Source organism: Nelumbo nucifera, chromosome 4 (genome assembly GCF_055504915.1).
Source record: "Nelumbo nucifera cultivar China Antique chromosome 4, China Antique-T2T, whole genome shotgun sequence".
Taxonomy (NCBI): Eukaryota; Viridiplantae; Streptophyta; class Magnoliopsida; order Proteales; family Nelumbonaceae; genus Nelumbo; species Nelumbo nucifera.
Window position 1 is genome coordinate 38,020,703 of NC_142652.1, and position 21,353 is coordinate 38,042,055.

The 21,353-nt window shown below is 44.4% G+C and overlaps 2 protein-coding genes and 2 non-coding genes across 4 annotated transcripts in view; all 4 read left to right on the forward strand.

The window, feature by feature from the left end:
* LOC104607281 (branched-chain amino acid aminotransferase 2, chloroplastic-like) overlaps positions 1–11,269 on the forward strand; it is a 48,982-nt gene extending 37,713 nt beyond the window's left edge. The window contains exons 9-10 of the mRNA XM_010272897.3: positions 9,707–9,819; positions 10,907–11,269. Of these exons, the coding sequence (XP_010271199.1) occupies positions 9,707–9,819; positions 10,907–11,024 (231 nt within the window). The 3' untranslated portion in view covers positions 11,025–11,269. The remainder of the gene's footprint in view (positions 1–9,706; positions 9,820–10,906) is intronic.
* LOC148792200 (U6 spliceosomal RNA) lies at positions 203–305 on the forward strand. The gene has a single exon (XR_016071930.1). It is a non-coding gene; the product is annotated as a U6 spliceosomal RNA (small nuclear RNA).
* On the forward strand, positions 8,891–9,009 carry LOC148792201 (5S ribosomal RNA). Its single transcript, XR_016073648.1, has one exon. It is a non-coding gene; the product is annotated as a 5S ribosomal RNA (ribosomal RNA).
* Positions 11,270–13,898: 2,629 nt separating the features above from the next.
* On the forward strand, positions 13,899–16,009 carry LOC148792202 (uncharacterized). The gene is made up of 3 exons (XM_088903247.1): positions 13,899–14,841; positions 14,915–15,345; positions 15,423–16,009. The coding sequence occupies exons 1-3, from the start codon at positions 14,034–14,036 to the stop codon at positions 15,879–15,881; spliced, it is 1,698 nt and encodes a 565-aa protein (XP_088759373.1). The 5' UTR covers positions 13,899–14,033; the 3' UTR covers positions 15,882–16,009.
* The last annotated feature ends 5,344 nt before the right edge of the window (positions 16,010–21,353 follow it).

Below are 21,353 nucleotides of genomic sequence, written 5' to 3' on the forward strand. Positions count from 1 at the left end.
TGCTTTCCCTGAGTTTTCTGATTTTTGGGGAGCTAAGTTATTTTATCTTCCTTTGTATTCCTTTCCCTCTATTCTCTTAATTTAATGAAATTGATGTTATTGATAAAAAAAAAAAACGAGATGTGAACCCTAGTCATTTATGCTAACAAACAATGCCTTAACCATCTAGCCGCTACTAACATTTAAGTTATAAATTTAAAAAGTCTCTTCGGAGACATCCGATAAAATTGGAACGATACAGAGAAGATTAGCATGGCCCTTGCGTAAGAATGAAACGCTCAAATTGAGAAGTGGTCCAAATTTTTTCTCTTTAGGGGGGAGAATCACTCTGATTAGGTCTACCCTAGCTAACCTTCCTGTTTACTTCCTGTCAGTGTTTAAGATTCCCAAAAAGGTCTTTAATAGGTGGAAAAATTAATGAAGGATTTTTTGTGGGAACCAGGAGTGGAGAAGAAAGACCATAGGGTGAGTTGGGAGGTGGTAACTAGAAGCAAGAAGGTAGGGGGCTTGGGTTTGGGAATATTAGGAAAAGAAACATGGCGTTGTTGGGGAAATGGTTGTGGAGGTTTCCACTAGAAAGGGAAGCACTAGAGTCTAGACCCCTTCCTCCTTTGGCTCCTTTTCTTGTGCTTTGTTTTTTGAGATTTTAGTTCAGCCTACTATTCCTCTTGAGTTGTCCTTCCCTGTTAAAGAGATTTGGAGTAAACCCATTCCTCCTCGGGTTGGTAGTTTTTGTTGGGAAACTTTCTTGGAAAGAATTAACACAAATGACTTGCTTCAGAGAAAGAGGCCCAATTATTGTTTACTTCCCAATAGGTCTAATCTTTGCAAAGTTGATGGGGAAACGGGTTACCACATTATGGTTTCTTGTCCGGTTACTAAAACTATTTGGGAGTGGGTGTTCTCCCTTTTTGGATGTATTTGGAATCCCACCGTGTGTGCAAAGCTTGTTCTCTCCTTCGTTCTTTAGATGGCCTAAGAAAAGAGGGAAGGTTATGTGGAGAAGCATTGGGGCAGTAGTGTGCTGGTCCGTATGGGAAGAGAGAAACTCACAAATATTTTCAGACAAGGAAAGAACCATGGAAAACTTACTAGAACTGATACACTTAAGGGTAGCTTACTGGCTGAAATCTATGGAACTGTTCTCAGAATATTCCATTGGCTAACTTATTGAGAAAGTGGAAAGAGGTAGCTACCTCTGCCCATCGTAGGAGGACCTCTAGGCCCTCTTGGTCCCCTCCGCCCTCTGGATTCATAAAACTGAATTTTGATGGAAGTAGCTTAAGGAATCCAGGGCCTTCTGGGTTTGGGGGTGTGTTCAGGAATGAGGATGGGATTATTACTGCCATTTCTCAGGCTCAATTGGAGAGGGTGACTCTCTTAGGGCTGAGATTCTAGCAGTTCTTGAAGGAATCCAAAGAGCAAGAGAATTAAACATCAGATGCTTAGTTATTGAAGGGGAATCGAAGGTGGTGATTAGGTGGCTGAAAGGAGACAACAGTAGTTTGTGGAGCTACAGCAATGAAAAGAAAAAATTTAAATGGCTGAGTAAGGATATTGAGGTGAAGTGCAACTGGGTGAAGAGAAGTGCTAACTCAATGGCTGATGAGTTAGCTAAGCAAGGGGTGGTTAAGGAATCCCTGTTTTGGGCTAATTTTTAGCTTCTTTCTTTGTCCTTTTGTTGTTGGGGAGTTAAGATAGTTTACCTCCCCCTTTCTGTAATTAAAGCTTCACAAATCTTATTCATTAATAAAGCTTATTGTTATCGATAAAAAAAGTTATAAATTTTAAAAAAAATCTATTTTATGTATGGTACACAATTAAGCACAATGGTATTTGGGAATAACTCTAAACTGACAGACCTTCCCATGGTCCATTGGCCTGGCCTTATTACTTGGCTTGGCTGCTGTACATAAGCTGAGGTGGCTTATAGACAGACTTGTCCAATGCCCTTGCATCCAAGGTTTTAAAAGGCTAAAGGCGTAGTTGAGGCGTATGCCTCAAAGTTTAAGGAAAAAATTAATTAAAGTTTGTAAATTGATGAAAATAACATTTAATATACTAAATTAAAATAACATAAACGAAGCTTATAAGCAATAAGCTTTGGCATTTAAGCATTAAATATAATAATAATTAATCAACTAACAATTATAAACATTTTATATTTCATGTAAAAAATAATTTAGAAGAAAGGAAACAGCTTAGTTGATTTGATCTATGTAAATAATAATAATAATATTATTATTTTTATTGTTGTTATTAAGAAGAAAATCAATTAGGAGAAGAAATGAGAAAAATAACAAAGAATTGATTTATTCAAAAGAAACTAAGAACTTGATTAGTCCTTTATTCAACTTTCTTAAGACACTAAGAAAAACTAATAAAATTTGAATTGTCTTATTAGTTTTTCAATTTTACTTTTTTTTATTTGGTCCATAATTATTGAAGTGTTTTTTCTATATGTTTTAAATTATAAAAATACATATTTTTTCATTAAATCACTAATTAATCATTGATATTTGAGGCTTACACCTTTTTACGCCTCACACCCCGAGGCTTGAGGCTTACGCCTCATTTTGACAAAGGCTTAAGCCTCACATCAAAGTCGTGAGGCAAAACCTGTGCGCCTAGCCTCAAGGCGTATGCCTCACGCCTCAAGGCTTAAGCCTTTTAAAACAATGCTTGCATCAGCTTACATCATGATACAAGTGCAGTACAGGTGTCATGTGGCTTTGACCTTTGTCCATGGGCACAATTGTGCAGTACTGGTGTCTAACCCAAGCACCCAACCATGCTCCTAGCTTGACCTGCTGAGCATTTGTTGTGTGCCACATGCATGCCTGTTGTTGTTAAGCTGCATGCATGTATGATTTGTTGCTAACTATAAGTGTTTGCCATGCAATCAAGTCTATCCGAGCTCCCATAGAGTGCCGAGCTTAACTGCCACAGCTGCTTCTGTGTGGTGCTGCTATCTACCCTCTGCACTTGTACCTTGCCTTACCCAACCCAACGCTTGGGCACCCAACCTGCTTGATGCTACTGTCCTAGAGAGTCCCCACTCACCACCTCCTCAAAGAGTTTGAAAATTTTCCAAAAGATAATATCAGTATATCCAAATGATCATATTTGAGTTATTTATGATTTTGTCACCCAAACCACCCAAGTCATTGTGCACCCTTGCATAGGGATGTCAACAGGTCGGGTTTGGCATGGGTAGAGCTGTAAGTGGGCCGGCCGGCCTGGCCCATACCCCAGGGTTGTTTTGGGCTTGGGTTTTGAGGCCTATGGACCAAAACGACACAACCCATATATAATAATTATTATATAAAATAATATATTTAATATATATATATACATATATATTTTCAATTTTATTATACTATTTTATTCTAATTGTATTGTAATTTTTTAATTTCATTTTATTATTTCATATATAAACAATTATATACAGCAAAATTCATATAGAATACACTTTTAAGATTTTTTTTTTCAATTCCTTGCTCATTTTGTTAATTTATTTTAAGTTTTTTATCATTTTCATTATTTTTTTCATTTTTTTTTTTTTTTTTAAATCATGCCTCTCATGGCCTGGCCCGTGGCCCAACCTAGGCCTGCTTGGGCTCGTCCGTGGGCTGTGCTGGGCTTGACCTTTGAAGAGTTCTAGGCTAGGCAGGTATAGCCCACCCAAGCCTGTTGCTAGCACGGCACGGGCAGCCCGCAAAATTGTGCCGTACTAGCACAACATGACCCACTTTACACCTCTAGAAATGGGTTTGCCTCAACCCTAACCCAACCCTCCCATGCTTCCACCCAAACCTGACCTGACCCAACTCAATAACATGTAATTTCCCAACTCAGGTTGACCCTATAGGGATCAACCTATCTTACTCGCTATGTTTGAATTGTATTTTTTACGACACATTTTGAAAACCCAAGAGTCATTTAAGTTGGAATTTGTTTTATGGGTTGCAAGGTATCACTTTCTCCATAGTGAAAGAAGAAAAACCAAAACAAACCTGAAAAACAATCTTAAACTTAAGGCTAGAAGTTAGAAGTTGACCAAATTACAATAATATTTTTTATATGTCTAGGGTATCATGACTCAGCAGGGCGGTCAGCCAAACCCAAACCCGACTCGGGTTGAAAAATCAAAACCCTAACCTGACACTACACCCTAAAAATCAAATCCCTATCCTTGCACAACACTCACCTAAGTCTTTTGGATGTGCAAAACGCCTGTCATGTGGCATGTTCACATGCCAGCATGTGCATACACCTTGTGCCATTGCTAAGTAAGGTGCTTCTTACCCAGCCATTAAGTCTGACATTGCCTTGTCTTTGCTTGAATCAAGTGCATTTCATCTGCACAACAGTCCATGCACCATGTGCTAGAGTTGAGCACCCTGTGCTCTTCCTTGTCCAAGCCAGCATGCTAACCTTCCAGTTTAGGCCTGTAGCCTGCACCAATGTTATCAACCTATTGTTGATCTGTCTGTTGGACTGTTCAACTTGTCGCCCAGTTATAATACTGGTTTGGGTTAACCCGTGACCCGCTAAAACAAAATAACTATTGGCTTGATCTAGGACCTGGTGGGCTGGACTGGTGAACCATTGACTCAGTTGACTAGGACAATGGGAACAGTGTTGATCATTTTCAAGTAAATCAAGCAACTTGATCTCATATTTAGGTTTATATTTTTTTATTGACACTTTGACCAAAAAAATTACTGGCGTCCGCATCCCATATGTATTTACCCATTTTCAACCTTCCTCTTTCATTTGTGCCTTAGGGTTTCAAATAGGCTCAACTTCGTTATTGAAACTGTTCTTTTTTTTTAAAAAATTGAAGGGGATTCTCAGGTGGTAATAGGCTGGCTCTCAAACCTGGATGCTGTCATTTGGGGATACAGAGACCTCATCAAAAAAGTGAAGTGGCTAACTAGTAATATGAGAGTGGATGTTAATTTAGGTGAGCAGGTCGGCAAATACTATGGCTGATTCTTTGGCCAAACTTGGGGTCTCCAGGGAAGATCTTTTTTGTGCTACCTTGTAACTTGTTTTAGTGATTTGGAAAGCTGTTCTTTACTAGTATGGAGAGGTCGCATCTTGTGCCTCTCCTTGGGGAGCTTGTACTTTCTTATCCTTGTGATTAATAAGATTCTTTCAATTATCAATAAAAAAATTGTTCTTTTTTTTCCACCACTAACCTTCATTATCATCAAAACTTAAGCCTCTGTTTTTAATGCCAATGAGTCAACAAAATCTACTGGTAAAGTGACCATTTTTGTTTTTTTTTTTTTTTGAGTTGGTAAAGATGTTGGTGAGTAGAACCTAGATCTGCCAGTACTATTAGCGCCAGGTTTTGTTGGATACACGCAATTCTATGTCAGTGAAAATTTGGGAGTTTAAGATAAAGTAGGAATAGGTACAGAACCTTGGGTTTAAAGATGGGGAATCATGAAAGTTAGTCTCAAGCATACTCTTTTGCTTTATGTTCCAAGAAAAAGGGCACAAAAAAAAATCAGAACCAAAAGGGGCTGTTGGCATTCTTTGCTTTGTAGCCACAAATGTCCTGTCTAAAACTGTTCACCTCCACAATCCCTAACTGACTCCGAGATTCCAAGCTCAAAAAATGAGACCTTGAAGTCTGAGGGGATTATAAAAGCTGGTGTCCTTCCATAATTTTTACCTTCATGAGATCTCTCTTGCTGAGAAGCTTGATGACCTGAACTGTGTAACTGCTGCTATTTCTAGGCTATGGAAGACGTGTACTGAGTCTGCATTGTAGGGCTTCAAGGACATTTAGGGGGGTATTATTTTTGTGGTTCAAAAAAGGGTGTGGTTGTGTTTCAAAGCCATGCCACCTCTTTTTGAAAATGAAAATATTGGTTTTGAAACATCATAGGTGTTTGGCTATGTATGGTTGTGGTTGTGTTTTGAATTACAGAACCACAACCGTTGTTCTGTTTGTGGTTCATTTTTTGGACTCAACACATTGATAGCTTTCTAAGTGACTCACATGTATAGAAGAAATTCATCTACCGCCATTTAACTTTCATTGTATGGCTATTTGTTTATCATATGTGAACAACAAGATATAGTATGTTAAAAATGTAATATAATATGTGAAAGTACATATAATATGTTAACAATTATATACAATTATTTATTTTTTCATGTGTATAAAATATATATTGCAATTTATACAATATAGGAATATGGCCTGAGATACACAGAATCAATTGGCCACATCAGCCTTCTTTTTGAACATGTGGTTGTGTTCAAAAATTTCTTTCATAGTGTTCAGTAAATAGGGATTTTTCAGGTTCTGGAACCATGGTTTACTGGTTTTAGAATCAGCAACAAAATGAAAATGCCTTCTGGAAAGCTGGTTCTGTTTGTGAATCAAATGAAACACAAACACAACCACGGAAAGAATACCCCCTTAATCTGTTATCAGAACAGGGGTAATTGATGTGAGAGAATTGGGGTTTTTCCATCTTTTGCAAATTTTCTGCATATATAACTATTATTTGTATTTTATTGTAATTTATTATTTTATCTATGGCACCACAGGCTGACCCAATTAACCTGGATGGCTAAACCATTGACCCACCACCTGGAGTGGAAAACAATTAAGCTTCAGGTCGGGTTTAGACCATGTTTGTGTATGCCTTGGCCTTTAGTCATGCACCTGCAGTGGTCTGACCACACCACTGCCATGCCAGAATGTCAAGGGTCTAAGAGTACCCTTGAGCATTGGATCTGATAGAAATTAATTTTGGTGGATGTAATTTGGGAAATCTAGTTCATTCTAGAGTTGGAGGAGTTTTGAGAAATTGGGAAGGAAATTGCCTAGCTCTCTATTTAGAGTCAGCTGGGTATTTGGGAAATCTAGTTCATTCTAGATTTAGTCATGCACCTGCAGTGGTCTGACCACACCACTGCCATGCCAGAATGTCAAGGGTCTAAGAGTACCCTTGAGCATTGGATCTGATAGAAATTAATTTTGGTGGATGTAATTTGGGAAATCTAGTTCATTCTAGAGTTGGAGGAGTTTTGAGAAATTGGGAAGGAAATTGCCTAGCTCTCTATTTAGAGTCATGCACCTGCAGTGGTCTGACCACACCACTGCCATGCCAGAATGTCAAGGGTCTAAGAGTACCCTTGAGCATTGGATCTGATAGAAATTAATTTTGGTGGATGTAATTTGGGAAATCTAGTTCATTCTAGAGTTGGAGGAGTTTTGAGAAATTGGGAAGGAAATTGCCTAGCTCTCTATTTAGAGTCAGCTAGGAATATGGCCTGAGATACACAGAATCAATTGGCCACATCAGCCTTCTTTTTGAACATGTGGTTGTGTTCAAAAATTTCTTTCATAGTGTTCAGTAAATAGGGATTTTTCAGGTTCTGGAACCATGGTTTACTGGTTTTAGAATCAGCAACAAAATGAAAATGCCTTCTGGAAAGCTGGTTCTGTTTGTGAATCAAATGAAACACAAACACAACCACGGAAAGAATACCCCCTTAATCTGTTATCAGAACAGGGGTAATTGATGTGAGAGAATTGGGGTTTTTCCATCTTTTGCAAATTTTCTGCATATATAACTATTATTTGTATTTTATTGTAATTTATTATTTTATCTATGGCACCACAGGCTGACCCAATTAACCTGGATGGCTAAACCATTGACCCACCACCTGGAGTGGAAAACAATTAAGCTTCAGGTCGGGTTTAGACCATGTTTGTGTATGCCTTGGCCTTTAGTCATGCACCTGCAGTGGTCTGACCACACCACTGCCATGCCAGAATGTCAAGGGTCTAAGAGTACCCTTGAGCATTGGATCTGATAGAAATTAATTTTGGTGGATGTAATTTGGGAAATCTAGTTCATTCTAGAGTTGGAGGAGTTTTGAGAAATTGGGAAGGAAATTGCCTAGCTCTCTATTTAGAGTCAGCTGGGTATTGTGATTCAATAATTGTGGGTTGGATAAGAAGGAACGGTGCAGGTTTGTGGAAATATAGACACAACCCAAGGAAAATTAAAATGCTTACTGCAGAAGTACGAAGTGAATAATAACCTTCAGGTGGATTGAAAGATCAGCCAACAGTGTAGCTGATAACTTGACAAATGAGGGATTAACAGAAGTCAAATATATTGGAATCTGGTCCTACAGAATAGGAGCTTGTAAACACTAAACAGAGGACTATTATGGGTGGCTAGCTGAGGTTATCTACCTACCTTGGGGTACTAGGCAATTTACTATATATTTCTGAGAAGTATTCTTAAATAAAAGTCTCTTTTTGATAAAAAAGATATCACTACAGATGGTTTGGAGCTTTGGGTCCTTCAATCGGGTCCATTTTATGCCTTTGATTTCCTTGGTGCAGTACAAACACTTTTTCCCTGGCCTTAATCTTTGTGCCATGTGCACAGAAAAGTAACTACATTCGTTGATGGCCAAGTTCTTTTGATGTATCAAATTGACCTTACCCTTCCCCATTAAGTGGCTATTTTATTTTTGTTTCCACAACTATGCCATTATTTAGTTCAACTAAGAAAGGATCACTTTTGTAACTTTGCAAGAAAAACTACCATTTGGAAACAACGCGCCGGATACTCGGACCACTTGTGGCACGATCGTCATTACTGAATGGGAACGGTGCAAGAACCGGGCTTTTGGCATTCGTCGTGCATTGTGGGCCCCACGATAGTATTGCATCTATCCGGGGGTGCGGCAGATCTGAAAAGCAATAACTCCGCTCACGTGGGAGCTTGGGCACGGTTACCAAGGGAGGAAGGCCGCATACACCATTTTTTCAAGTCTAAGAGAATTAATGGAGGGGAGCAAGATAGTGCATAAAGATCTAAGCGAGCAAGAAGCAAACGGGTGCGATCATACCAGCACTAATGCACCGGATCCCATCAGAACTCTGAAGTTAAGCGTGCTTGGGCAAGAGTAGTACTAGGATGGGTGACCTCCTGGGAAGTCCTCGTGTTGCACCCCAATTTTATTAATATTTTATGTTTTTTGATATCCTATTTGCAAATTCCATTTGTCGTTTCGGCGAGACAACTGGAAACAACTTGCCGGATACTCGGACCACTTGCGGCACGATCGTCATTACTGAATGGGAACGGTGCAAGAACCGGGCTTTTGGCATTCGTCGTGCATTGTGGGCCCCGCGATAATATTGCATCTATCCGGGGGTGCGGCAGATCTGAAAAGCAATAACTCCGCTCACGTGGGAGCTTGTGCACGATTACCAAGGGAGGAAGGCCGCATACACCATTTTTTCAAGTCTATGAGAATGGCTTCTTTGGAACCTAAGAGCCATTGCTTGGTGCAATAGTAAAATCTCAGGCTGGCAAGCTTGAGAAAATGGGTTCGAGTCTGAGAACGGCCACTGTGTGCCAAAATATGCTGAAGATTAGGTCTGTATCTAGTCCATCAAGTTGTTGGACAACTTGATGCCTGGCATGTAGAGCTGTAATTATCTGTCTTCTTGCATATTTCTTTTATGTTTCTGTCTTGCTGGTGGATCTATTTTAGTTTCTTTTCCTTTTTTCCTTCCATTTTTTCTCTCATTTTTGAACAAAACTTTTGCCATCTATTGTATTATCAGATTTGTAGTTGTTTTCAGGATAGAAGAGAAAAAGGATTTGGCACTTGCTTTTCTATTGAAACTTAGAGTAATATGCAGGTTGAAGAGAGACTTGTATCAGTGGACGAGTTGCTTGATGCTGATGAAGTTTTCTGTACTGGAACAGCAGTGGTTGTGTCACCTGTTGGAAGTATAACTTACCTAGGTGAAAGGTAATCTTCTTCTGGCTCTGTTGGTTTAAATATTGTTTTTTGTTTTTGCCTTACTTAAGCTGATGGTAACTGATGGTAACTCGTTTCATTGGAACCTTTTCTTTTACAGCAGTACTTTATAATAAATGAACCATTTATATTTTGGAGAACCATGAATTGTTAAGCGAGAGATTAGAACTTCATATTATCACCGAGTAAAGAATTTTATTATCTTGATTTCAGCTTATTATGAAACCTTCCTGTCAAACTTGAAAATTCTTCCAAGTTTTGTGTTTAGATTATAAGATTTGGAATTGAATTTGATTCCTGCATCAAATGACTACTCACCTAATGATCTACTTCTGCAAAATCAAGAACCTGAAGGCCAAAAAACCATGGTCTTCCAGATTCCACTTGTCTGCAATAATAGACCCACATAACAGAGTAATCCTGAGACACGGTATCAACACTGTCAAGTCTTCCCCAATCCAAATACAACCTAAAAGTACTGAATGAGGAATTTTTGCAATTTTTTTTTTATAATGAGGAATTTTTGCAATTTTTTTTTTTATAATGAGGAAGTTTTGCAATGTTGATTTACTTTTTTGTTTTGAAGTATATTGTATTAATCCAAATAAGTATGAAGTGAAAGTATGACTCATGTATAACTACTTTCTATACAATAGAACTCAACAGAACTGAAAAGGAAACACTTTAGCTACTTATGCTACATATTGGTTGTTTGAGACTCAAAAAATGGGAACAATTCTCTGAATTTCACGTTTCTATCTATGAATCATGCCAAATGGACTTAAACTGCTTTCTGAGGTAAGTGGCAGTTAAATATTCTGGTATTATCTTTTCCTACACAAGCCAAAATATTGCAAGAGAAAAACCACCACCAGAGAATTGTTCCTTTCTTCCCAAGCCCCTTCAAGTACCACGAGCATCAAATGACCTGCAAGGGAAAATAAATTCCAATGCCATGTGAAGTTAAAGACATAAGTTCTAAAATTTGTGTTAGGACCAACAGACCTCTATCAAAACCAGATTTAATTATGATGGATAGACAATTGACTGACATTGTATGGTTTTCTGTATTTGTCAGGGTATCCTATGGAAAGACCGGAGTTGGTGCTGTATCGCAGCAACTCTTTTCCTCACTGACAAGTTTACAGATGGGGCTTGCAGAGGATAAGCTGGGCTGGACTGTAGAGTTAAGTTGACTATGGATTTCAAATTATGCAGAAGTCTCCTGAAGTCATCTTCCATGGATGGTAAGGATTTTCCAGTTATTTTATTTAATCCAGTCTGTGAATAGCTTTTTGGATTGGTTTCCTAAGTAGTATTTGTATTGTCATTGAATTCATAAATTATTTATAGAACAGAAAGGAGTCAAAAGACGGGATCTTGGATTCATTTATTCTTTCGCAATGCGAATTTACACCTTAAGCAAATGAACTCAATCACAGATCTACTAGCCACCAAATTTTGTGTCAGCATCTGTTTTACAGCCAACCTATTGGAATATTTTAGTATATGTTTGGCATCGATGTTGTAGATACAACACCGTTTTTTCTACTGATGTATGGGTTGGAAGCACCATTTTTTCACAAAACGGTGTTTTTTTTTGTTTGGAATCGTTGCTGCTAGGTAGGACGTTTTCTGGAGCAACAACAACATTTTCTGTTTGGTACCAATGGTTCAGGAAAAGTTTTCAGCACTGGTACACATTATCTAGCGCCACGTCACTGTCACCTCACGTTTCTGTTGGCAGCAACGAGCCATAGCTTCAGAAAACGCCAAATTTGGTATTGCTCCAAATCATGCCTTCCCGATTTCTAAGGTGTACCTTGGACTTTGAAGCGCCGTTTTTTATGGAAAAATGGTTTCAAATAAACAGGCGTTTCCTGAAGCATGATTTTTTCTGACACGGTGCTGATGTGTTGTTATTTTTTGGAGCAACAGCATCGATGCAAAACAGACGCGTAGTTTTTGTCTAACCAGCTTCTAAACGTCACTGATTTTTCAGTTTTGGGCGTCTATCAGACTATATCCATTGATTCCCTCTCAAAAAAAGAAGACTATCCACTGATTCCTATAATATGTTTACAGTACAGATGTTATAAAGTAGGAAGTTTTCCTAAGAGAAGCATCCATACAAAAAATTTAACTCGATACTGACATGGAAGTTCCCAAACTACTCAAGCAAAAACCTCTACGACCGCCGGGTTTCCGTCCTTTATCCGCAGGGGCCAGGACCAATACTCATTCACTTAAATATTTGAATATTTCTTGGGATGTGGGACGGGAATAGCTTGTATTCTTTCTATAATATCATTGGGAAGAAGAAAAGGAAGTAAGGAACTGATAAATCCCAATCATTCTGATGGATACAATCAGCTACATAAATAGGGTTATTAAAGCATGAAGGGCCCTGTAATCTGTATTCATTCAGTGATTTTCCATCCGCCTAGTTATCACACCAAAATTTTGCATTTCGCCCATCACCAATTCTTCTCCTCAAACCCTTTCTAAGTCAATTAAAAATAAATTTTTCATGTATCAGAAGTTGGATTCATCCAAGGTACAGCAAGTTAATTATGGATGGATGAAAATAGAGTAGTCGTATGTCCAAAAGTTACAAGTATTTGTGGTTGGGGGTTGGTTTGGAAAGAGTAAAAATGTAAATATGTACAGTACATGTATATACAAAATATTAAAATAATATAGAATACAAGGTTTTGCACTCTACATATTTGTATTTGTAATTGATGGTGCGCAATCCGGCCAGTCTTAACTGTCAATGACCTTGCCTCTGAACGGAATGGCGGGGAACCTAAAACGGAGAAGATGAGAAAGCTCCAGGGGGAACCCGGTGTGGAGGCTCCGAAGCTCAAGTTAGAATCCTTCAAAGGCAAGATAAAATCAGATAGCGCAAAGTTTTGCATACCTTGTTCTTGGGGGTAGGGGGCCTTTTATAGCCACCTCGCGCACTCACTCCTAAACTTCTGTCAGGTCGGGTACGGTTACCTCTGATCTCCTGCCAGTTCGGGTGTCATCCCCGTTGCTGGTCAGAACCGCCACTGCTTCCTTTTGTCGGAGCCGTCTCTGCGACTGGCGATGACGATGGCAGGTGGCGGTGGTAGGTGACCGTTGAAGTGCGGCTGTCAAGCGTCAGATCCCAAGTCAGTCAGATGCGCCACACCTTGGATACGGACCTCCTCGGTGTCAGGTATGGTACGTTTGTTCAGTTCGGCGTCTCGGAGGCGAAGTGCTGGAGTGGCGAACGAGGTGGTCTTGAGTTCGGATAGGGGAGTGTCCCGAACTGCCATGAGGCGGGCCAGTTCGAGTCACTGCCTTGTGTGGTTCGGGGCCCAAGGGAGAGTTCGGGCTCATCGTAGGGAGTTCGGACTGCTGGTTTCTTCCCTTTGGTGCTTGTGCCCTGGGTACGCTGTTAAGTGCCGAGCTATTTGTTTTTGCCATGTGGAGTGATTGCGAGGTCGGGCCAAATCTTCCTTCATCAATTGCCCCCCACTCCTCGCGCTAAGGGTCTTGCCCTGGCGCGGGGAGTTCGCAAGATGTCAGGTGGATTTGCCCTGTACTTTGAATCTTGGTTCTGATGGCGCGAGGTGCGTTGTCAGGGTTCCTTGGGTTTCTTCGAGCGCCCAAAAGGCGGGAAACGTGCCGACCCGCCTAAACACTGATAGATGCGACGACGCGCGCTTTATTTCGAAATTTCAAAAAAGCGCGCCACTTGGGAGGCGCAATAGCAGGCGTCTTTTCAAATTTGAAAAAACGTGCCGCTGCCGCTTTTATTGTGAGGAGACGTGCACTGGCGTTCCGTTAGTTTCGAAAAAACGTGCGTCGGCGCTCTGTCAGTTTCAGGAAGACGTCCGTCGGCGCTCTGTCAATTTCAGAAAGACGTGCGCCAATCACGTCTCGGTCTCAGGGGACGTGCGGTCAGTGCGACTGTGGGCCGTCGGATTGGCTTTGATCTAAGCTGTTGCTTTTCGATCACTGTGAGTATAAATTGGGGGGGCGAGGGACCCCAGTCGCTGTCACTTCTGTATTTCCCTCGAGCTCGCGTCCGAGTTTCAGCTCGCATCTAGGTTTTTTCAGCTCGCGTCCAGGTTTTTTTCAGTTCGCGTTCAAGGTTTTTTGCTCGTCCAAGCTCCTGTGGTCTACAGCCTTTTTCCAGGTGAGTACTTTCCTGGAATCCATCTTACTCCCCGATGTCTAGCTTGGATAGCTCAGATAGTCCTTCCAGCGGGTCTGATGCAGGTTTTACGAACCGAGTTGCATCCCCTGATAGCCCTAGCGAGTCGGAGGTAGAGCTCGAGGAAGAGTTCGAACCCGTAGGCCAAGGCGCTTCGGGTAGTTTGGCGTCCACCTCTCGTCGGGGTCGGATGTTAGACAAGTTTGGCCCTTCGACCATGACGCTCGAGGGGCTCCAATCCCTCATTACCTATTATAACTTGCCCGGGGAGTACGCTTATTTCATACCTTCGGGTAGCTTTCCTTGGGAACACGGTCCTGATGAGATCGTGATATTCCGGGAGCAGCTCGCCGCGGGGCTGCGATTGCCTTTCCATCCCCTCCTTGTCGAAGTCTTGAACCACTTCGGCGTGACGGTCAGCCAGCTTCACCTGAACTCTATTCGAAATTTTGTAGGGACAATCTCCTTATTTTGCGAAGAGAGCTTTCCTTTGGACTTGGAGATTTTTTCTTCAATCTTGATGCTTAAGAAGCAAGCGGGTCCCCTCCCCAGGCGTAGGCGGGCATATTACTTGTCTCCTCGCCCGGGCTTTAAGCTTTTACATGAACTCCCCAACAAGGTCCCAGCATGGAAGCGGGACTATTTCGGGGTGCGAAGTGTGCTGGGGTGGCCGTTTCAGACCGGGTGGGGGATGACCGCTCCTGACTCCGGGGTCACGCTTGACAAAGAGACAGCGAAGGGCCTCTGGCAATGGGTGTGGCTTGGGCTGAAGTGTCAACAGTATCTGATGGAGGCCAAGCTCATTGCGGCCGGCCTGAGCTCGGGTAGGTTCTTCACTTAGAGATTCTGTCTTGCTGTCTTTCTTGCTTTTTACTGATGGCGAACTTCTTTTCGCAGGTGTGATGGACTCTCGAGGGACCCGTGGTGGGCACTTGTTCCAAGGCATGAAGAGGAGAAAGCGGGTTGCCAAGCGAACTCGTGCCGAGATGCCCCGGGATGCGGAGCCTGAGGTGCCAGACTATCCGTCAGAAGATCTGCCCAGGGAGCCTGAGATGGTTCCTCCAATGCAGGAGCTGGCAGGGGTCCCTTATGCTGAGACTACTTACACAGGGGCTCCTACATACACCGGTGCTCCTTCTAACTCCGGGTCTGCTCATACGCGAGCTGGTCCCTCAGGCTTGGGGGCCCCGGGGGACTTCAGGAGTGTGCTGTCGCCGACCCATTCTCTTCAAAAGAGTAAGGAGGCCATTTTCCCCGAGGAGGTCGCGGCGTGGACTGATCTCCCTCTACATCAAGTGGCCTGTCGTGCCGTTACCCATGCCATGGTGGTAAGTGTTCTCCCTTTTTTAGAGCTCTTTGGCTTTCGTTTTGTTGGTTCTTTTGATCACTCGGTTCTTTTTGGTAGGTGAATTCTTCTATTCACGCCTTGGCGGCTCAGGTGGAGAGGAGCTCGAGGCAGGCACGAGCTGCCGAAGAGGCTCTTCGCGCTGTTGAGACGACTTCGCGAGCTGCTGAAGCGGCTGCTCGTGCTGCCGAGGAGGCTGCTCGTTTTTCACGGATCAGGCAGGCGAGGTCTCAGAGAGATGCCGAGGCCATGGGAGTGGTGGTGAAGCACATGGCGGACTTGAGGCTGGATCTGCAACATCAGGTTGAGTACCTTCAGGAGGATATCAGGGAGAGGACGCAAATCTTTTCTCAAGGTATCAAAGATGCCAAGAAGAAGGTTGTCGATGAGTACATTGCTTCGCCAGGCTTTGATGATCTGATGGTGGATTCATATAGGAGGGGTTTTAAACTAAGCCGGTGGATGATCCGAAATACGTACCCGAGCTCGATATTAGCGCCATATCCACTTCGCGCATAACTCAGGAGATGGCTAATGCTGCTGATGGTGAGCCAGACTCCGAGGGCGATGCGGGACCTTCGGGTATTGTTGAAGTGCCTTCCGATAATGAAGAAGTAGCTCCGAGCTTGTAATTTTTTTTTAAATGTACTACCTTACTTTTGAAATGGAATGACTTTCTTTTGGTTAAGTGTTGGTTGTTCTTTCTCCCGAACTGAGCATATTTGCCGAACTAATCATACGTCCGATCTGTTTTATGCCCGGGCTACCGCACTCGCGCGGCCTGTTTTGGTGGTGATTTTATCCACTTTGCTTGGTGGTCTATAGGTAGTATCGCCTTAGGTTGACGATGTTCCATGCTCGGGGTACTTGCTTACCCTCTAAGGTTTCGAGTTCGTATGCCCCCTAAGTGCTTTCTTTACTCTGTAGGGTCCTTCCCAATTTGGTCCGAGTTTGCCCATGCCGGGTTCGGGTACCATGATCTTACGGAGAACCAGGTCGCCGACGCAGAAGCTCATCTTCTTTACTCTGGCGTTATAGTACCGAGCTACTTTTTGCTGGTAGGCCGCTGTTTGGATGAGCGCGAGGTCTCTTACCTCATTCAATAGGTCGAGGTTGGTGCGTAACTCGTCCCCGTTTTTCTGGTCGTCGTATGCTTCTAGTCGCAGTGTGAGTATTTCGATTTCTGTCGGGATTACCGCTTCGGTGCCGTAGGTGAGGTTAAAGGGGGTCTCTCCCGTAGCGGTTTTTTCCGTGGTTCGGTGAGCCCACCGGACACTTGGTAGCTCGTCCGCCCACAACCTTTTAGCTCGGTCTAGTTGTGCTTTCAGTCCGCGGAGGATGGCTCTATTCATTACTTTTATCTGACCGTTTGCCTGCGGGTATGCGACCGACGTGAAGTTCTGACAAATTCCCATATTTTGGCACCATTCTTGGAACTTGATATCCTCGAACTGTTTGCCGTTGTCGGAGATCAGTACCTGAGGTAGCCCGAAGCGACATACTATGTTCTTCCAAAAGAAGTTCTGTATGTTTCGGGCTGTAATTGTTGCCAGAGGTTCAACTTCTATCCACTTTGTGAAGTAATCTACTGCCACCACTAGGAACTTTCTCCCACTTGTTGCTGGCGGGAATGGCCCCAGAAGGTCGATGCCTCATTGTGCAAAGGGCCATGGACTGGTGAGGTACTTGAGGTCGGCAGCAGGCTGATGGTGGATATTGGCATGCTTCTGACACTTGTCGCATTTTCTGACGAGCTCGACGGCTTCTACCTTCATCGTTGGCCAGTAGTATCCTTGTCGAAGTGCCTTTTGAGCGAGGGCTCTGCCCCCCAGGTATCCGCCGCACAGACCTTCATGAGTGTCGCGGAGTACGAGCTCAGCTTCGGTAGGTCGCAAGCAACGTAGGTAGGGGAGCGTGTAGGATCGTCGGTACAACCGTTCGTCTATTATGATGTATTTGGCTGCCTGGCGCTGCACTCTCTTGGCTGTATTGCGGTCCGCGGGGAGGGTTCCATCTAGCAGGAAGCTCGCGAGTGGGTCGATCCAGCTCGACTCTGCTTCAAGAATGGGAGCGACCTCTTCTGCCCCATCGAGAATGCTAGGCCGAGGTAAGTCCTCTACGTACACGGTTCTCATGGCATTGTGACTCGTGCTGGCTAACCGGGACAGGACGTCGGCCTCAGTGTTCTCTGACCTCGGGATTTGCCTGATGAAGTTTGATTGGAAGTTGAGCAGAGCCTCCTTTACTTTTGCCAAGTATGCAATCATAGTGAGCTCGCGTGCTTCGTACTCGCCTGTAACTTGGTTGACCACGAGCTGGGAGTCACTGCAGATAACTACGTGCTTTGCTCCGACCTTGTGCGCTAGGTTTAGCCTGGCTATCAGTGCCTCGTACTCCGCCTCGTTGTTGGATGCCGCGAACTCAAAGCGTAGTGCATATTCCAATTTCGTTCCGCTCGGGCCGCATAGCACTATTCCAGCCCCGCTGCCCTGCTGGTTGAGGAGCCATCTACGTGAAGGATCCAGGGCTCCTCATCCCAGTTTGCGTTTGGCCTAACCAGGAGAGATGCTACACTGGCTGCTACTTCACGGGGTTCGGACTCTATTGGCTTGGGAGCTCTGAGCTCGCCCGAACTGGGGATCTCGGGCTCGACTGGCTCAGGGGCTTCGAGGCTAAACGTGCACTCGGCGATAAAATCTGCTAAGGCTTGGGCCTTAATAGCAGTTCTTGGCTTGTACTGGAGGTCATACTCGCTGAGTTCGATGGCCCATTTCGTCAGTCGACCGGAAACCTCGGGCTTGAGTAAAACTTGCCTCAGAGGTTTGTCAGTCAAGACGATGACGGTGTGAGCCTAGAAGTACGAGCGGAGTTTCCGAGCTGCTATCATCAGTGCGTATGCTAGCTTTTCAATCTGCGGGTACCTTGTCTCTGCTCCCTGCAAAATTTTACTAACATAATAGATGGGTCGCTGGACCCGGTCTGCTTCTTTTATTAGGACCGAACTGACCACCTCGTTGCTTGCCGAGAGGTACAGTTCTAAGACCTCGCCCTCCTCGGGCCGGGCTAAGGTTGGCACACTAGCGAGGTAACTTTTTAGCAAGTCAAACGCGAGTTGGCAGCCTTGGGTCCATTCGAACCCTTTGCCTTTGATTGCTTTGAAGAAGGGCAGGCAACGGTCTGCTGATTTGGACATGAAGCGGCTTAGAGCAGCTATGCGGCCGTTTAGCCTCTGAACTTCTTTCACTTTTCGGGGTGGTCTCATATCTAGGATGGCTTTTATCTTGTCCGGGTTGGCCTCAATACCGCGCCGGTTGACAATGTACCCTAGGAACTTGCCCGAGGTGACACCGAAGACACATTTGTTAGGGTTCAGTTTCATGCTAAATTGACGCAGGATTTGGAAGACAAAATCTAAGTCTTGTATTAATTCTTGTGAAAACTGTATCTTGACGACCATGTCGTCTACATAACATTCTATCTTCGTGCCAATCAAGGGCCGAAACAGCTATTTACAAGTCTTTGGAAGGTTGCCCCGGCATTTTTTAATCCGAAGGGCATGACCTTGTAGCAATACAGGCCGAACTCGGTTATGAAGCTGGTTTTTTCCTCATCAGACTGGTCCATCCTAATTTGGTTGTAGCCCGAGTAGGCGTCCAGGAAGCTTAGCAACTCATGTCACGAGGTCGCGTCCACTAGGCGGTCAATTCTGGGGAGGGGGAAGCAATCTTTCGGGCAAGCTCGGTTCAGGTCGGTGTAATCGACGCACATGCGCCACTTGCCGTTTGCCTTTTTCACCGGCACTGGGTTGGCTACCCAGCTCGGGTAATGGACTTCCCTTATGAAATCTGCTGCGAGGAGCTTCTCGACCTCCTCGTCAACCGCCCTCCAGCGCTCTGGGGCTAAGTTGTGTTTCTTCTATCTAACGGGTCTGACTATAGGGTTAGTATTAAATTTGTGAGTTATCAGGCTGGGGCTAATACCGGGCATGTCAACTGTGGACCAGGCAAAAATATCTAAATTTTGAAGTAAAAAACTCACCAGTTCAGTTCGTAGTGGTTCCTTGACGGAAGCACCGATCTGTAGTGTGCGAGCTGGATCTATAGCCGAAGTCGGGACTGCGACCGTTTCCTCTGTGAGCGAAGCTCATTCCTCGCCTTGCTCCGCAGGCCGCTCCAGTTCAAGGTCGTCGGCCACCTTGGTTTTTCCCTTCAGGGCAGCAACATAACACTTGCGGGACTCGAGCTGGTTGCCCCGCGCTACCCCCACACCGAAGTTTGTAGGGAACTTCATTGCCAAATAGTAGGTGGAGACCACTGCCCGCAGGATATGCATGATTGGCCGCCCTATTAAGGCATTGTATGGGGAGGGGGTCGCGACCACCAGGAAATCATGGTTGAGTCTGACTGCACAAGGCCATGTGCCGACTTCCACAGGTACTGTTATTTTTCCGAGGGGCTTGACTTCCTCTCTGCTGAAACCCACCAGAGGAGTGTTCGTGGGATTCAGCTTGCTCCTTTGTAACTGTAGCTGGTCAAATGCTGACTTGAAGAGGATGTCCACTAAGCTGCCCAAATCTACGAGTACGCGTCTGACCTCGAAGTCGTTGATCCTTAGTTTAATGACAAGCGCGTCATCGTGGGGGTAGTGGACCCCTCGCACATCGTCTTCCGTGAAGAAGATCGGTTCTTCAGTCTTTGGTCTTTTTAGGGGGTTCTGTTCCTCGAGAATCGCTTCGCGAACTGACGTCCGGGCTGTTGCCGAGGTACACCCTGCTACCACCGAAACTCCCACAATTACATGGATGGTTCCCCGAACTGGCCTCTCTTCCGGAGGCTGTCGCTGTAACGGTTCGGCTAGTTTGCTACTAGATTCGGGGGCATCCTTTCCGTGCTCCCCTTGCCGACCTGCCTTATTGTTATTATTGTCATGCTGTACAAAATTTCTTAAGTATCCGCGACGGGTGAATCCCTCTATCTCGTCCCAGAGATTATTACACTGTTCGGTATTATGACCGTGGTCTCTATGGAAACTACAATACAAATTCTTATTTCTCTCGTTCGGATTTCCCTTTAGGCGAGGTGGCCACTTTACGTATGGGGCGTCCTTGATCGTCATTAAGATCTCGGTCTGCCTCGTGTTTAGCGGCGTGTAATCCGTCCGAACTGCTAGGGGAGCTCGGAACGACTGGTTCGGCTTTGGCTCTCGGGCTGGGTTTTTCTTGTCGACTGGGTTGGAGGGCTCGCCTTCCCTCTTTCTTTTCTCGTTCCCGCTTTCGGTTCGTTGGTTGATTTCTTCCTCTGTTCTCATGAACTTATCCGCGAGCTTGAGGAATTCGGCTACGGTTGCGGGCTGGTTAGCTACCATGTGCCATTTGAACTCTTTGTGCGTTACTCCTCTCTTGGCTGCCGCGAGCTGCACCGCGGGGTCTAACCACGGTATCTGTAAGCAAGCTTCATTGAACCGCTTGATGTAGCCCCAGATGGATTCTCCTTCCCTCTGGACTACTCCGAAGATGCTTTCCTCTATTCTGGGGAACCGCTTGCTGGTGACAAAGTGTGCGGTGAAGACTTGCACGAACTGGGCCCAACATTTTATCGACCCGGGGGCCAGGTTCCTGTACCAAGTGCGGTCTACCCCCCTAAGGGTGGTGGTGAAGGCCACGCACATGCACGATTCACTGGCCCTAGCGAGGTGCATTTGGGACTGAAAAGCGTCAACGTGGTCGTTGGGGTCGAAGGACCCATCATACTTGTCCAAAGGTGGGAGCTTGAAATCTCTGGGCAAGGGGACTGCCAGGAGTTCTGATGCGAGGGGGGAAGGAACTGAGAGAATCAAGGCAACTCCTACCTTGTCCGAGCTCGTCTCTTCCTTGCCTCTGAGCTCTGGCAGGAAACGGGTGGCAGTTTGGCGACTTCGTCGTCGCCTTCGTTGTTGAGTGGGCCTAGTACTGGCGCTGTTGGCCTCTGTGTTGCCAAGCTCGATGGGCTCGGA

What these genes read in the sequence shown, in the direction of transcription:
- LOC148792202 (XM_088903247.1), top strand. Translation starts at nt 14,034, where the DNA reads ATGTCTAGCTTGGATAGCTCAGATAGTCCTTCCAGCGGGTCTGATGCA. An exon ending in TGCGGCCGGCCTGAGCTCGG is followed by an intron (nt 14,842 to 14,914) that starts GTAGGTTCTTCA and finishes TTCTTTTCGCAG; the next exon opens with GTGTGATGGACTCTCGAGGG. An exon ending in CCGTTACCCATGCCATGGTG is followed by an intron (nt 15,346 to 15,422) that starts GTAAGTGTTCTC and finishes TCTTTTTGGTAG; the next exon opens with GTGAATTCTTCTATTCACGC.